This window comes from Culex pipiens, chromosome 2 (genome assembly GCF_016801865.2).
Source record: "Culex pipiens pallens isolate TS chromosome 2, TS_CPP_V2, whole genome shotgun sequence".
Lineage (NCBI taxonomy): Eukaryota > Metazoa > Arthropoda > Insecta > Diptera > Culicidae > Culex > Culex pipiens.
The window spans coordinates 209,395,622-209,413,158 of NC_068938.1; the positions used below are offsets into that span (position 1 = coordinate 209,395,622).

General features: G+C 39.3%; 3 protein-coding genes across 3 annotated transcripts in view; 1 reads left to right on the top strand and 2 right to left on the bottom strand.

Moving 5' to 3' along the window:
• Positions 1 to 17,375, bottom strand: part of LOC120421577 (cathepsin B-like) — a 400,102-nt gene extending 382,727 nt beyond the window's left edge. Inside the window, exon 1 of the mRNA XM_039584807.2 lies at positions 16,372 to 17,375. Within this exon, the coding sequence (XP_039440741.1) occupies positions 16,381 to 17,343 (963 nt within the window). The 5' untranslated portion in view covers positions 17,344 to 17,375 and the 3' untranslated portion in view covers positions 16,372 to 16,380. The remainder of the gene's footprint in view (positions 1 to 16,371) is intronic.
• The window catches only part of LOC120421572 (uncharacterized), a 30,499-nt gene continuing 22,655 nt past the window's right edge, over positions 9,694 to 17,537 (bottom strand). The window contains exon 7 of the mRNA XM_039584803.2: positions 9,694 to 10,707. Within this exon, the coding sequence (XP_039440737.1) occupies positions 9,788 to 10,707 (920 nt within the window). The 3' untranslated portion in view covers positions 9,694 to 9,787. The remainder of the gene's footprint in view (positions 10,708 to 17,537) is intronic.
• LOC120421573 (protein Cep78 homolog) lies at positions 10,798 to 12,919 on the top strand. Its single transcript, XM_039584804.2, has 3 exons — positions 10,798 to 11,443; positions 11,502 to 12,235; positions 12,290 to 12,919. The coding sequence occupies exons 1-3, from the start codon at positions 10,937 to 10,939 to the stop codon at positions 12,810 to 12,812; spliced, it is 1,764 nt and encodes a 587-aa protein (XP_039440738.1). The 5' UTR covers positions 10,798 to 10,936; the 3' UTR covers positions 12,813 to 12,919.

The window sequence follows — 17,537 nt, forward strand, 5'->3', positions numbered from 1 at the left end:
CGCTTTGTAAATAGCTACTTACACATTGAGGATGAGGAAAAACACAGCAAAAACAATTATACATACTATATATTGATAACGAATAAACGAAAAGATTAATACTAAAGTAGACAAAGGATCGATTACAGCAAACAACATAAAGAACATCAATCCACGTTGCACAACAAAGAACACGCTCGCGCAGTGAAAATTGTTTAGATTTATTATTTTTGTTTTTTTTTTGGTTGGCAGCTCTGAGGTTGCTAAAAAAAAGGTTGCTAGCGGTGGGGATGCCCTTAATTCAATGTTTTACAATATTTTTTTTCCTGAGGAAAAAAACACTACAAATCGGAATCCATCGTTAATGTTCCCTGCAGTGTTGCTAGTTTCCAATCTGGAATAAAATCGTTCAATGTTTGTTGAACTTGCAGCATCCGTGGAGAATGGTGGGTCGACAACTCCCGATTTCCTTTTCAGTGGCCAGGCCTACTGTGTTAAGTTATCCGCTTGTGAGTACACAACTATTGCAGTCCAGGCTCAAATATCTCGAAGTCAACGTATAATCCAAGATAAGGGTGTAAAAATATTGAGAAAATTCATTAGGTCATTCAATTCTGGTTCCGTTGCAACAAACTGTCGAGTAAGATACCTTCTGCCGCGAAGTTATTTTTTTTTTAAACTTGTTTCAAAATCTATTTTAAACCCTTTGTGGTCGTACAAAGGGTCAAATTAAATTCATTATTGTGTTTTAAAATGGCTTAACTTGCTTTTTGAACAAATTAACTTTTAGTCAATATATTTCGCAGGGACCTTGACCAGCCATGCCAGATATACAGATACATCTGTATTTTTCAGATTTTTCGGTCCCAAAAATCACAAAAATCTGTATATACAGTTCTTTTTTAAAATGATTATACAGTCGACTCTCTGGCTGTCGATCTTCTCGATATCAATAATGCTCCATGTACCGATGAATTCTTCAGTCCCTTCAAACTGCATACTTCGATTGTCTTTATTCCTCGATATTTTCTCTTGCTTGAAGGATCTCTTCCTCGACGGTCCCTTGGATTCTATTTGCTTTAAATATCTATTCCGGTTGTCAATAATTTTACTTTCTCATGGCTTGCATAGACATTTTTCTTTGAGAAACGAAGCTCTGAAGGATGTTTGACATTTATTTGTTTTTGTTTGCTGGACGTTTCCATGATTCTCTCCTATAGCTGGTCAGCAAGAAAAAATAAATTTCAATCGAGTCTTCATTTTGCATCGTTCTGTAAATTGATGCTTCTCTTCCTCGACGGTCCCTTGGATATTGACAACCAGAGATTCGACTAAATTATAAAAAAAAATCAACAATTAAATAATTGAATTTTGCTTTAATATGATTAAATAGCTAAAATCTGATGTTAAAATTTTTAAAATGTCTTCTATGGCTTCGAATTTAACATGATTCAGCTAAAATACAAATTTATTTTAAAGAAAATGTAGATCTCGCATAAAATAATCTGGCATCGTTGACTGGTGACAGCTCGAGCTCGATCATTGTTTGCATGAGGACACTGTGACGAGAAGTTCGTAATGTTTGGGTTAAATGATAGTTTTCTCAATTGAAAAAATTGGCATTTCCAGATTTATCTGGCAAACCTGGCGGTATGTGGCATAACCTCACTTTTTGGGTTCTTCCAGCAAACGTCAAACCATACAATTTGTCAAAATTCTCTGTTCAACATCCACGTCTGAAATTGTTCAGTTTCTGTCGAAACTGCGCTCTCATTTCAACTAACTAAATTATTTTCACTCAAAGAGTTATTAGACTATGGCAAGTAAACAAACAAATTTGCACTTTTTGTGTTGGACAGTTTGAACAACTCACAAAATAGTTTGCGACAAACTCGCTAACAAAGCCAATTGTATGCAGGCTGACGTTTCTACAAACAAATGCAAGCAAATTGTCAAAAAGTTTGTTTGTTTTTTTTTTGCCACAGTCTAATAGCTCCTTCAGATTTCGTCAACACTAAATCTACCCGGGAATATTGAAATTCCCTTTTGAGATTGACTCACGTTTGGGCAATTTTGGCCTACTTTCACACAAGATTTAACTAAATAAAAACAATCGTCGTTTGAGCTAAAAGTAAGGTTTTGGCTGAAATTAATTGCTGGATGAAAAAAAAAAATCACGAACAAAAAGTGATTTTCACCCAGAAATGAGTGGAAAAAACATCTTAGACCTGTCGGAAATGAGTTATTTGAAATAAGCAATGAATTTTTAAGATCATACGTCAAATTAAAATAAATTACTCTCGGATCTGAGTAATTTTAACTCAGTTTTTTTGTTGAATTCTGAGTGAAATCAACCCCATTTGTTGGACGATTTTGGTTTCGGAGTGTGAAGGAGCTATTAGACTATGGCAAACAAACAAACTCGCACTTTTTTGTGTTTGACAGTTTGCCAAACTCGCAAAATTGTTTGCTCGCAAACAAAGCCAAATGTATGCAGCCTGACGTTTCTGCAAACAAACAGAGCAGGCAATTTGACAAACTGTCAAAAAGTTTGCTTGTTTGTTTGTTTGACGCAGTCTAATACTTCCTTGAGTCACTGTCAATCCTCATCACGGTAAATCGTTTAAGTTGAGAAAATTACTGCTATTTTATACAAATGATGAAATATCGTGCAACTGAGTTTCACACAAAATTTAAAGGGGGTCTGATTAAAAAAAAAACAATGCCCTCTTCTTGACTGATGTTTGTGCAAACCTACTTGTTTTTTTTTCCAAAGTTCAAAAATATAAGCGATGTGTTTGTTGCGCGTGCAGCCTATCCTTAAATTTCAAGTGTTTTTGTTTGTTATGTTTGTATTTGCTACTGAATTCCTCCCGAGCGATTATTTTCACAACCAAACAAATCAAATCCACCGTCGTAAATAAGCAAGTCTTTGCTCGAAAACTAATTTATCGTAAACTAAGCGCAAAATCAACTTTGACCAGCGTCGAAAATGAGCACTTAAACGAAAAAAATAAAATAAAATAGAATCAAGCACCTTTTAGAATGCTAAGAAAATGAAACAAAATCAAACAGCGTTGTGGGCAACTTTAGTGTTTTTGGGACTATTATAAAGTTAAAAAAAAAGTGGAAATTTAATTGATCGACGCGTTATGGGTTTCAAAAGGACGAAAACAAAGATTTATGTAATTTAAATTATTTCAACTAATAAAAATTAAAAAGCGAGAAAAGATGAAACGTGTGATTGTGAGTGTGCGAGTACGATTTAGGAAGTAAGTGAATTTCAATGATGGAAAAAATGGAAGTAAAATGACCGTAACTATAAAATTTTAACAAATATATATTATATATTACAAAACAAGCTAGCCGATAAGAAGAGTTTTTTTCTTTTAACGACATTACAGTGTACATCGTGGGAAAATAGAAAAGAACGGAATTAATTCGAATGAACGGAAAGGGAAGCGAGCATTTCATTTTGATGACTGCTCGAGGAATTGCTTGCGACAGCAAACAAAACAAATAATAAAACATGTGAACGTGTAATATTTAGTAGCAAAGTGTGAGTAAAACTACGGCAAACAAAGCAAGAACGAGTTTCGAATGCAAAATTTTAAATAAAAAGAAAATAAACAAAAAGTACAACACAAAATCCGCGATAGTAAATATGGAAGCATCTCAGACATTTTTTTCTCGGTGCTTTTGGACACGAATAGTTGTTTGAGTGACACTGAAATAGAAAAAAATGAGGTAACAAAAAATCATCTTACAAAAAAATAAAAATAAAAAAATACATAGTTGTGCATAGAACAAGAATCAACACGCAACCCCCACTCTGTAAAACTCTGTATCGTGTAAAAAAAAAATAAACACGCAAAACCACATGTGTAAGTGTTAGTTGTAAAATCAGCCGTCTCATAGTTTAACCGGATTCGCGTTTTTCTCCCATCGTCGTCACCCGCAACTACTGAGAAAGAAACGTAAAAAAACAACTCGAAAGGTGTGCATTTAAAAAAAACACAGCAAACTCTCACAAAACAAACAGCACATTACGACGGTAACATTTCAAAAGGCATCATGTACATTTTGACACTTTCTGGGTTATTGTATATTCTGAAAGTACTTCTAATAAGCTACCTCTCCACCAAAAGTGAGCAAAAGTTACTTCAGTAAAGTCTGTTTAATCATGATTTTAAATAAAGTAACATAAACAAAATCTCTGCCATCAGCAGTCCCTGCTTATATAGCCCTGTCAACCTGTCAAACAAAAGGCTACATAAACCTCGTGACGAAAAAAAAAGCAACATGAAAAAAGCGCCATGTACATTCGGCGAAGAAAAGCGAATCATAACAAAGCGCCCCCCTCAGTGACAGCAGGGTGATATCGACGTTGGAGATTTCAAAAGAAGTTATGTTTGTTTTTGTCAAATAAAATTACGGAAATAATGTTTTATTGAATATGGATGATCAAGTATCAACAAAAGCAACGTTTTTCATCGTTTGTTATCATTAGAACATCTTATTTTGCTTTTATATAAAAATGGTAATTGAAAATGGATGCTCAACATTCAAATGCGTTTTTCTCAAAACGCATGGTTTGTACATGATGCTTTTTGAAATGTTGGCATCGATTAGAGAAATAGTTGACCAAATTCATCATTGCAAAAAAAGAAAAGAAAACAAACTTTCACGTACTCATTTGAATTTTAAAATTTCAACACATTTTCAAAGAAATTCACAACCCACTTCTAAAAGTCAGTAAGAGAGAGAGAAAGAAAAGAGAGAAGAAAATCATACATCGACCCGCGTATCTCCTTCAGTTTCACACTTCGTAAATAGTAAATTATGATCTATATATATATTAAAGTAATGTTTATTATAAAAGTAAAACAAGAGATAAAACAAATAGCAAAACCGAAACATGCATGGTGTGCAAAATGTGACACAAAAAGGCGCAACAAAAGTTGGAGTGAAAAAAAAAACGAGAGATCATTTCACACGTGGCGCGAGATGTTTTGCAAAAAGGGAAAGAGAAGGAGAGAAGAGAAAACAAGGAAGACAAATATAAATGTGTGTACATAAAGAAGTAAAATAAAGTGAAAAACCTGTAAGATCGTGTGTTTATTTGTTTTAGTGGAACTAATCAGAAAAAAAATGTCCGAAGCAGGCCTTGAGATCAGTCGACTTTTTTTAGCGAATGGTACCTCGACCTCCTGATGACTGGTCTAAAACGTGATTTTAAAGCAAAAAAAAATTACAAAAAAATGAAAAAAATTACAAACCTGAAATAAAAAAACAAACTAAAAAATCTCGAAGAAATTAAAAATTTACAAAATTTCATATTTGCAGGGTTGTTACGGGAAAGTTGAAAAAAAAATCCGCGCCGACCCAAAACCTAATCCGCGCGAAATTCGCGCCATATAAAAAAAGAAATTCGAGCAAACATAGAAGAGGTAACAGATTCCCAAACAAGTGTCCACGTGGTTCATGGGGATGGTCCCAAAACCATAAAATATAAAAATCGCAAAATTTTAACATCTATTGATGTTGTACTCGATAATTCTCTCCAAAATTTTATTCCGGATAATTTCTTCTCTACATTTTTCTAAACTAAAATATGACTCCGAAAATGAGCCGAACTAAGAATATGGCAAAAATGGTGGTATTATAATAATATTACAATTTAATAATTTAATAATTTAATATAACAATAATTTAATAATTTAATAATTTAATGATTTAATAATTTAATAATTTAAAAATTTAATAATTTAATAATTTAATAATTTAATAATTTAATAATTTAATAATTTAATAATTTAATAATTTAATAATTTAATAATTTAATAATTTAATAATTTAATAATTTCATAATTTAATAATTTAATAATTTAATAATTTAATAATATAACAATTTAATAATTTAATAATTTAATAATTTCATAATTTCATAATTTAATAATTTAATAATTTAATAATTTAATAATTTAATAATCTAAAAAGATCTAAAGCTTTTTGAAATTCTGTAATTTTTGGCATTTTGTAATTTTGAAATTGTAATTAATATGATCGCTCAATATTTATTGTTTGCTATATTAAAAAAATGCCTTGGAACCTTTGGAAGCCTATACCGATCTAAAAAATAATAAATCTAAGGGTTAGATACAATCCGGAACATACCCTAAGAATCATTTATGTACATCCATATGTTTATATCTTTGGAAAAAGTTAAAATATGAGTCAGAAGATAAAAATTAAATGTATCATGTGAGTAAAAATGGAAAAAAATATTTAAACCAGGTCAGCAAATGTTAAAAAAATAATGAGTTGTAATGTTATGTAAAATTTATATAAGATATCTCAATACATTTTTAAAAATAAACGCTCCTTGAAGATTATTTTAAAGATTCGTATCAAGAAAAAAAAACAATGAATAATTTTCAAAAGAAAATTTTCTTCATTAACAGCTTAGAAATTGATGTTTTTGCACTCAACGAAAAAGATTGAATTTATTTAATTGCTTATAGTATTTTTTTTGTAGCTTGAAAGAAATTCTTTCGTTATCAAAATTGCTATCCGCGCCTGAACAAAATTAGCCAGCAAATCCGCGCCAGATCCGCGCGATACGCGCCGTCCGTAACAACCCTGTATTTGAGTTTTAAAAATTTGTAATATTTTATTTACAATTTTCAAGAGTTAAATTTATAAAAAAATAAAATCCAAAAATTAATAAAGTTAAAAAAATATTAGAATATTTACAAAATGATGAATTTACAGTTTAAGAATTTTAAAATTTTAATTTAATTTAAATTCAATTTTTAATTAAAAAAAAATTTCACAATAAAAAAAACCTTTCGAATAGTTCAAAATTTCGAGATTGCCTCAAAAGGCTGAAACTCAAAAGGCAGAATCTCGGAAGGCCGAAATTCAAAAGGCCTAATTTTGTCTTTTGCCCAGAAGGCAGAACGTCTCAAAAGGCCGAATGTCTCGAAAGGCAAAATGATTATGGAATCCAGAATTTTGTTCATATTTTCACGATTTTCATTGATTATGATATTCAAAGATACAGTAAACTTACAAACTGTGTTCTTTTTTATAATTTTAAGCGTTTCATTTTTTTGTTTATTGAATTATGGTGACGATAACCGAAATTTGATCATTCGTCACCAAGTACTTAAAAGCATTAAAATAAATACAATTATTTTTTTGCGAAGAATAAATTGAAAGTTTTAAAATTTAGTTAGCAGCAATGCTAGAAAGTTATGTCTTCTTTATTTCGAAACCCATGTTTATTACATAACTATGGTTTATAAAAATAATAACAACAAACCGCGCCCAAAAAGGCGGAAACGCTTTACAAACGAAGTTTGGAATGCGTTTCCGCCTTTAATTGAAATATGTAATATTCAAAAAAATAATTTCCAGAAATTCTAAATTCAATAGATTTAAAACTAGAAAATTGTAATACAGTAGTTGTTCGGTAACTGGGCTGAGAACGTAGCCAGTCACCGAATGTTGCTCGTTAACTGGGCTGAACAAAAAATAACGAGGGGACTACCGATGCATATTTTCCAGATGAAATTTAAAAATAAAAGTTACTCAAATTTATTTACATTGCTCACTTTTCATATTTTTTTTATTGTAACTTGAAACTAAACAAAAGATTGAAAAAAGTTTTTTTATTTATTGAAAATGGTTTTTGAATCCATTAACCCCTCGGTCATTTTGGTTTGTTTTGGTTTTTTGACGTTTGTCTGCTTTTTGACTGGGCTACGGCCCAGTTATCGAGCGCCCAGTTAAAAAGCAGCCCAGTTAAACAACGCCCAGTTACCGAACAACTAATGCAGTCAGAATCAAAATCAAATAAAAAAATAAAAAAAAAATAAAATTTAAGATTAAAAACAAGGTTATATTGCAGGCCAAGGATTGATACCTAAGAGCATGCAATGTCACTGACCTTGTTGCGTGCTCTTCGGTTGACGTCCACGTAAGGAACATCCTGCAAGGAGCGTAACTAACTAGGGGAACAGCATCTAATTCCAGCGTGCCTCTAATGTTGGCAGGTCAGAACTTTGACATTCAATTAAAGCTAATTAAAAGCGTTTTCAACTGAAATCGGGTGATAAATAGCTGAATAAGAAGTGAGCAAGAAAGTTTCAATCATAAGTTTTGCAAAATTAGTTGTTTAAATAGTGAAAATCAGCAAATTGGATGGAGTTAGGAGCGAGAGCTTAACCTGCCAAAGATACGAGAATTTCCCCTACATCCGTAGTTCTGTTAGATCATCCGGATTATCTTGATCAGAACAGTATACTGCCTCTGATCGCATAAATGTCCCATATGCATTTTCATCGATTTAGAGTTATTGATGCATTTTGGTTCAAAATCGTGTGCTCTTTCAAAAGAGCCTATAACATCCAGCACTTTGTTCTAGAAATCCGGAGTAACTCCAGTTTTTTCGCGAAAATTTAACACGTAGCCTTATGTATGGGACAAACTTCAAATGCATTTTTCTCAGCTTGCTGTATGGGACATTTATGCGAACATGGGCAGTATAGCTCTGGTTCCTTGCAAGTGTCCTATTTTCTTACCTCCATGTTGGCTTGGTTTTCATGATGACCTAGCTGGTGGCCTGTGGAAACGGATCGTAAACCTTTGACCAACGCGAGTCAGAGTCGATACGGCTAAAAGAAAGGGGCGCGACAATGTGGGAAAGGGAAGTAATTTGTGGTTGTAGACGGTATTGTTCTGATTCGCAGTATGTCGAGTCAACTGCTGTGGATGTACGTGAAACATCGCACAACGGCGTTTTCTCTTCTCTTCATTCTCAGCTACCACCTATCTTCATATTTTTGCTCTACTGATTCTCACTTCTTCACTGATTCTTCTATTTAATATCCATCATTTGATTTTGATTTTACTAACTTTTGATTCTCTTATCTCTCAAGCTTTTCCACTCTTTTTAACCAATTGATACTGCTGTAACAAACTTTGTGTTTTCCTTAAAAATATACTTTTCCTTAATGGACTAGTAATATCAAGTCTATTTATCATTCGCCTAATCTTTTTTGATTTTATTGCGAATTTATTTATTTGAATAATTTTTTATCTGTCCTATAAATTATCATTACTATAATCTAAGCTTGTTTTGTATCTCTATTTATTAACTATTGTCTAATTTTACATCTAATACATCTAGCTTCTCAAAATATGCTCATCATACTCTTACTATTGATACTTGATTTTTATAAAATAAATTCTCTTTTTTTTTGAAAGGGACCAATAAACCAAATTTTCAGTTTTTGCTTTTTGGGTGTTTTTCAATACCCCTGACTCAAGGCGGTTCTAAAAACACCCAAAAAGCAAAAAACTTTAAATTTGGTTTATTGGACCTTTTCAAAAAAACTCCAGATTTTTACTATAGAACGATACCATTACCATTAAATTCTAAAAAAAAAAGCTGATAGGCATAGTTTGGTACACTACAAAAACTACTGCTAATATGAAGGAAATGTTAGTAAGAAACACAGGCAAATTTGACCCCAGAAAAAATGTCATTTTTTAAATATTGGAGCCCGAAACAAAAACTATTGCATCTACCGCTTACTAAGATAATGCCCAAATTTCGGCAATAGTATTGTGCAGTTTCTGCGTTATTTCCAAGTTTTGTTTTGTCATCTTTTTTATGAAGATATTTTGAAAACAATTTTGCCGCGATAACATTGATATATTTTTGTAACCAACGCGATACAAATTCAACGATAACAATTTCTCACCTTCAAACAAAAACACAAACTAAAAGTAATCCCCATCACGCACTTCCCTTAACGACACCCTCGATAAACGTTACATCCCGCTCCGTGACCAACGCCACCAGTTCACGCTGCTTGCCCTCCAACTTTACCAGCGCCATTTTCGTATCCCTCCCTGCCAACCTCAGCACATTGCTCGTCAGATACTCGGCAAACCCACTGACGCCCTCGTACCGATAGATGACCACCGGATGGAACCGGTCGTCCTTCACGGTGTACAGCATCAACTCCCCAACGACGGGCAGCACGCTGAACTGAATCTGCTTGGGGACGCTCGTGAGAATGGTGTGATAGCGGGTGAACGTACCGTTGGCGTGCGATGGCCGCTGATCGCGCCAGATCTGGATCGAACCGTGGTGGGCGGACTCGACGGCCGGGTCGGGTTCGGAGCTGACGGCGATGAATAGTTGGTGGTCGAATTTGGCCACCGTGAGTGAGTTTGGCGCGTGGACTTTGATCAGCTGGTTGAGTGTGAGTTGGTAGTTGGGTTGGGGACGCCACACTTGGAGCAGGTCGTTCCGACTAAGCAGGACTAGGCGGTTGTCTAGGTGGAGAGCTTGCTGGACGGCTGGCGTGGAGAGGGCCTGGTGGAATCGCATGTAGTACAGCAGGTTCTCCAGGTGGAGACAGTGAATCTCGAGGCCGTCTTTGATGGGTGAAAAGAGGCCCAGGCAGTCCAGGTCGAGGAGCCGGAGGGATACGACGTTCCGTGGGACGGTACTGTTGAACTCGTAGATGCTGATGAACTTGGGCGTCTTTTTGGGCAGGACCAGGTCTGGCGGTTCCAGGTCCAGGATGGTTTGGCGGTAGGAGCGTCGCGACGGGTCGTAGAATTCTACAAACAGGTGCTGCACGTAGCCAAGGGATATCCGTTTGAGGTTGGTGATGGCCATGTTGGGCGAGGTGATGGGCGGGAATCCTGGAATTAATAGTTTTGTAAAATATTTTTAACGTGTTGGGAAATTAATTTTGTCAGCGAATAAAAGTATAAAAATCATGACGGAATTTAATCACAGCAACCCGTTTGAATTTTCCACCCATGACAGCCGTCTTCCAGCTGGCACTTTCTTCTCTCGTCTGGTAACTTCCGCACATCCACGGTCCAGCAGGTCGCCGATCCAAAATAAAAAAATCCCCCCCAAAAAAAGATGAAACCCGAAGAAGTCGCCTCCTCCGAAGTGTCCGCCCAACCCCAGCGGTACCGCACAACCAAATCTGTCAACTCGAACCGCCACTCCAAGGACTTTTACCGGCGGTACCTGGCGCTGTGCCGGGCCAAGAACTTCCCTCCGCTGGCCGAACTGTCCCGGGTTCATGCCGGCAAAGGTCGCCAGTCGAACCAGCTGGACTTTTATGGAGACCGATTCAAGGACGCCGACTGGCGGCTGATTGTGGCGGCCCTGACGGAGGACACATCTCTTGAGATGGTCGCGATTCGACTGCGGAAGGCTCTCGGGGACGTGCTGGAAGGCAGCGGTACGGTGGGGTGTCAACGGTTGGATTTGGGCGTGGAACGGCCGGTCGTGCTGACGAAGCGACTGTTTACGCGGCTCGTGGATAGCTTGGCGCAGTTTTTGGTCGTCAATCGGAAGGTTCGGATCTTTGTGCTGGAGGGACTGCCCGTTCAGGGGCTTTACATGGCCACGCTGGTTAACGTAAGTATGGGTTGGGGCTAGATGTGTGACCTTTGCTGATGACCCTCCCTCTGTGCAGAGTCTTCAACAGAATGCCTCCATAACGGAGCTCAGCTTTGCGCGGAGTGCCATCATGGACGAGGGCGCCGAAGCGATTTGCGGGGCCGTGATGCATCTGGCCAACGTCGACACGTTGAATCTGTCCGGGTGTCAGCTGACGGGGCGAGGATTTCTCGCCGTTGCCGAGCTGATCAAGTTTCAGAAAATACAGCGGTTCGCCGACAGCTGGAAGCATTCACTGCGGTACGGTGAAGTGGACACCGCAAAAATGCTGGGGCTGCGGCACGTACTGCTGAACGCAAATCCGCGTGCCGGAGACGATGGCCTGCAGGAGCTCACCGAAGTCTTGAAGGAAGACGAATGGATTCAGCAGGTTCACGTTCGGAACTGCGGTTTGACCGACGAGGGAGTCAAATTTCTAGTTGACTGTCTGAACGTGAACAAAACGATCGAGAAGTTCGACATCAGGGACAACGCCGCTGTATCGGAGGAAGCTTGTCGGGAGTTTTTGATCAAGCTGGGCGTCGAGCTGGAATCCTCCGACAGTGGACTCTCGTTCAAGGAATCCACGCTGGACGGTTCGACCAAGATGAAGCAATCGGAACAGATCAAGTACCTGCAGCAGCAGCTGTCCTCCGAACGCCACCGCAGCTCACAGCTTCAGCTGATGATTGAACAACTGCACCTACAGCAGACGGAATACGCCACGGAGATGAACGCCCTTCGGCAGGACTACAACCGGATCGTAGAAGAGTACGGTTCAAAAATCCCCCGAAACCCCCACAAACTAATCCTCCAACCTTTCAGGCGTGAACAGCTCCTGAGGCGCGTGCAGCTCCTTCAAAAGCCAAAGCAGTCACCTCCAAGTCGCGGCAGCAACGTGCACAAGAGCAAGAGCGAACACCTGCCGTCGGTTCTGTTTGGCCGCAGATCCTCACCCCGAAAGCGTGGCAGCAAATCCGAGATGACCCTGCGCTGGGTACGCGATCGGCACGTGAGTAGCAATCGCCGACGCGCTCCACTGCTGGAGAACAAACCCATCGGAGACAGCGAACTGGTGGTGGATTCGGTACGGCAAAAGCTGGACGGCGCGGCCCGGAAGCAGTTTGGTCAGGGAGACGCCGCCAAGGTGGACGGCTGGAGCGTGGACAAAGAGTGCTACGAGGATTACGAGGGGGAGGACGGTGACGAGTACGGAGGGGAAGACGACGAGGATGAGTTTGACGAAAGTATCAGCTCGATTTCCGGGGCGGAGCTGTTGCAAATGTTGGCGGCCAAGAAGCGGCACCACGCGACGAATCAGCAGGGAAACAGTTTTGAGTCACAGTAGGATTACGATTTTTCAATAGCTGCCGACAATGACGACAATGTATATTTTAAATAAATTTTCAATGAAGGTGTAAGATTACATCAGATTTTAAAAATACTTGAATCTGATAGAGAGCATTCTTTTATTACGTAACGCAAAAAGAAATAGTAAGTACATATGCCATTGCCACAGCCAGGCCAACTACGTTTAGTTAACCGAGTTAACCGGGCAGATGATTGGTTGAAAATAGATTGAGTTTGGGCATGATATTCATGCTTAAGAAACGTTGGGATTCCCCGCTTACGTTCTAGTTTGTTAGAGCAATACTTCCGTTGAAGCCATTTTTTAAGATAGGTGTTTACCGAGGGGCGCGACAGTAGTAAGAAATTAAATTATTTAATTAATTAACGACAGGAATTAAATACATTAACGATTGTATACGGTCAAAACAACGCCACCTCTCCTTACACTACATTGATTTGACAGTTTGACACCGCACGTGTTTGTTGTTGTGTTTGGTCAAAAAATTGCGTCCTCGAAGAGCAGCTTGAGCAGATAAGTGCCAGCGCGGCACAGGCAAACCGGAAAAGTTGCGCAGAGCCATCCCGGGCAGTGACCAGGACGTACTAGGGACGATATCGAAGCTGGCCCAGCCGGAAGCGGCGCATTGAGACACACTTGAATGGTGCGTTAGCTGAAACGTATCCTCGACTCCAATTCTTCCCACAGGCCACATATTTCGGCAAAAATGGTCCTATTTATTTGGTCTGGCTTCTTCATCGCCACTCCCGCCAAACTGCTGGGCATGTTCAACGTGGCCCATCAGAAGTGGTTTCCCCCGATGTTGTCCCTACCGTTGCCACCCTTATCACCGCTGAGTCTTTGACCTCCGTTAGTCCCGTGACGACCTCCATCACCGGTACTACCATGAGCCCGGTGGAAAAGCAATCGCCGGTTGACGGTGATGAGGACTCTTCCCTGGAACGGAAAGTTGTGTATTTGTTCACGTCCTCGTCAAAGTCCTTAGCGATCGGCAACTTGGCATATTTATTCCAGACGCTTCAGGGAATTACCAACTCAACACGGTTCCACCGACGACCGTCGTCGATTCCACAATTTATTGCGATTCTTCTTGAAATAAATGAAACAACAGAGTTGAGTTATTTTATTTGCCTATTTTCAATAAAATCTACAAAAAAAAGTCACCACCAAACGTAAGTGAAGGCCACTTCGAGTAACCAACCCTGATGGTCTCATAAATATAATGGTCCACTCCCTCCTGGTTGCTCTTCCTTGACCCCTGATCCTGAACCTGCGAGCGTTAAACAACAGAATTTCATTTCTTCCGGTGTCGACTTGTTGAAGGCATCGCTGTCACAAGCCACCACCAGCTGCAAAGAAATCTTGATAGTGTCCGACGCAAGGCGCGTCCCAGGATCTCGTCATCGATGAAACCGCACTTTACCAGCTTTTTGATTTGCTGCTGGCCAATGTAATCAAAGTCCGCCGGCTGCAACTTTTCCGCCTATGGCACATTTGCATCGTCCTGCTCCAGAATTTCCTCCGCTTCTTTTTTTATCCACCTTGACCAAGCGCGAAACCAAAACAAACTTGATAGCCGAGCGCGCGAAAGAGACACAAAGCAAACCAATGTTTTCAAAGCAGGTGTGGCGCTGTCAAATGTCAAATGACATGAGGAATTTAATTCCTTAATGTATTAAATGGCAAAAATTAATATATTAAGGCCTTTGTCACGCCCCTCGGTGTTTACTAACATTCCTTCATTTCCCCGAGGATAGCTTGGACCCGGCCAGGACCCCCTTATGCCCTGGGTAGTATTACACACTCATCAAAAGATGAAGACATGGTATCTCCCGTGTTGGTTTATTATTCCGGATGAGAGTCTAATACAACCACACAGAAAACAATGGGATAAGCGTTGTGGAGCCTTCCCGTGGCCCTCCAAATGCTAATGCAAGTGCTAATTTTGCTCGGTTTGTTCTAGAGGTCGTATCGAAGTGTTCCAATAGAGCTATCTAAGCCAGATCTCACGCACACTAGCTTACCATTTGTTTTTGCTGGCGGGTACAAATTTTAACCTTAAAAACCCTACTTCGCTTCGCTTCGCTAGGAGACGGTGATATTAGCGGATTGCAGACTGGATTTCGTCATGTTACGTGATGATTGTCTAAGTCCAAGTTGCCTAGGAATTGATAATTGGGAATAAAACAAACTCCACCCACCTGAACCAGACTCTCACCACCATGACAACCGTCCATTGCCGGCCGCTCCCATCTCCACCGCGCACCAGGGACAAGGATAGGGGATTTTGAAGACGGGAAAATTTTAACCTTAAAACCCTACGTGTACAAACACGCAATACATGCGCACGTAGATAACTCTATTTGGATGAAACATTCATCGTTTGTTTGTCGTTCACTTTAGAAAAAAATTGTAAACTTTTTCTTTAAAAAAAAACATGTCAAAAAGGCCGTAGTCTTATAGTCCATGAAATTCCCTAACTTTTGACCTAAAGATATTGGGGTTTTCAAAATATTCATTTTTGCAATTTCGTCGTGAAACTACTTACTTTTCCTGTCATTCTTGAACGACGAAATAGCCTACTTTTCTGTACCAAAAATAATAGAATCGAATACCAATACTTTTCAAAATAAATGCTGAAAAGTAACACTTTTCAAAATTATTTTGATTTAAATGATTTATTGACAAAATACATGAAAATTTGACATAAAATTTCACTCAATGGGTGTTTTTCGGAATTGCAAAAAATGTTGTATGGAACTCGTTGCAAAACTTGATTTTTTCAGCACTCGTCGTGTTTATCCAACTCGGTGAACCTCGTTGGATAAATGTACGACTCGTGCTGAAAAAATCCTCTTTTTGCAACTTGTTGCATAAACTACTATTTTAACAGTAATTTACAAAAGCTATGAGAAAAAGTCAAACCAATCTCGGATGCTTATAGCAAATTTTGAAGTGCTTCAAAAGACCTTTCGAATGCAACTAAAAGAGTTGGAATCGATGAAGTTTTACAAAAATGCGAGCAATTTTAAGATTTTTTATGATTTTTTGACCCAAAATTTCAATGCCCGTTTTACTGCCGCTCAAATCAAGTCCGCCCCATAAGTAATTTCGTCAATATTGAGTTAATGATGCAGTTTGGTAGGAAATCATGTGACCTATCAGAAAAACCAATAAACTTAAGTACTTTTTCGTGAAATTCTATCACGTAACCTTATGGGCGGGACAAATTTGACATGCGTTTTTCTCAGCTTGCTGTTTTTTCTCAGCTTGCTGTTTTTACATATGGGATGGACTCGATTAGAGCGGCAGTTTACTCCACTTCCCTTTGGGCTCATTTCTGGCATGAGTTTATCTCATGTATAGACAAACAAACGCTGAAAGTTTCATCCAAATCGGAGCACCTCGATACGACCTGTTTCACGTTAGCGAAAAACTCGCTATTAAGCAGTTTTCATAAAATAAATCCCTCCCTGGACATTATTTGCCTTTGATTTTGCATAAATCTATATCAAAGTGTAACCTTTATTTAGTTTTTCTCATTCCTCTAATATTTGGGTAGTCCGGCGTAGACAAAGTCCTCGATTCCTAGATGGTTTTCTCCACGGACAAACTTGAAGAAGCCCTTGTCGCCCCAACGTGCTCCCCACGAGTTGGCAATCAGCCAGTACTTGACGCCGTTCTCAATGCCCCACCCAATGACTCGAACCACGTGCCACCCTCTAGTCGTTCCGGTAACGTGACGGTACACTCCGCTCTTGTACTGGTAGAAATCGTCAAACACCTCAAACTGTACGACCACCGGTCCATTTTGGAAAATCTCGGTCATGATCGCTTTTTCGTTCCACATGACACGGTAAGCGCTGGCTCCGTACTTGAGGTCCTGGCTGTGGGTCAGCGGATATCCGGCCTGGCACTGCCGGTTGCACGTTGGGTACGGGTCGTTGACACAGTAGCTGTTGAACGGGTACGAGTTGCATCCCTGGCCAGATTTGTACGCTCCCTCGCTGGTGAGGCCCGAGTCCACCCAGTATTGCCAGGTTTTAGCAGAGTAACCACCAACACACTTTAAGCAATCCGTACAGCAGGCCAGATAGTCCGTCGCACCGAATGTGAACTGCTGTTGACCTCCCGAGTGGATACAGTAACGATCGGTGATGGCCGCAGCGGTCGCCACGATGTAACACGATCCGCAGCAGCCCTGGTCACGAATTTTGTTCAGGGACGGGCAGTAAGACCACTTTTGACGCGAGTCAAAGCTCTTCGGGAGGAAGCGAACCGAGCGTTGATTCTTCAGCAGTGGTACGGCATTGGCAACGGACTCGTTGGGACGAAGACCCAAGTTCATGACTCCAAACTTTTCCCGCTGATCGTACACTTGGGCGACCCAGGTGCGTGTGCGGGATCGGATCGCGGATACCAGCGCGTCTTGCATCTGGTTCGTGATGCTGAACCCAGAGATACATCCGACGGCAAGGCAAACGACTAGTAGAACTTTTGTAAAAGCCATTGCGATGATGGAAGAAGACTGACCAGAATGACCTGCACAATCCGTTTTAATACGCGAAATTTCTTGCTGTGGGCTTATCAAAGATGGTGTGCTGGGCTCAAGTTAGAAATGTTTGTTTTCTGATTATGATAGTGCCGATTTATCAGGAAATCATAAAAACTACTAACTTTTACTCGGCACTAAACTAGTTATTT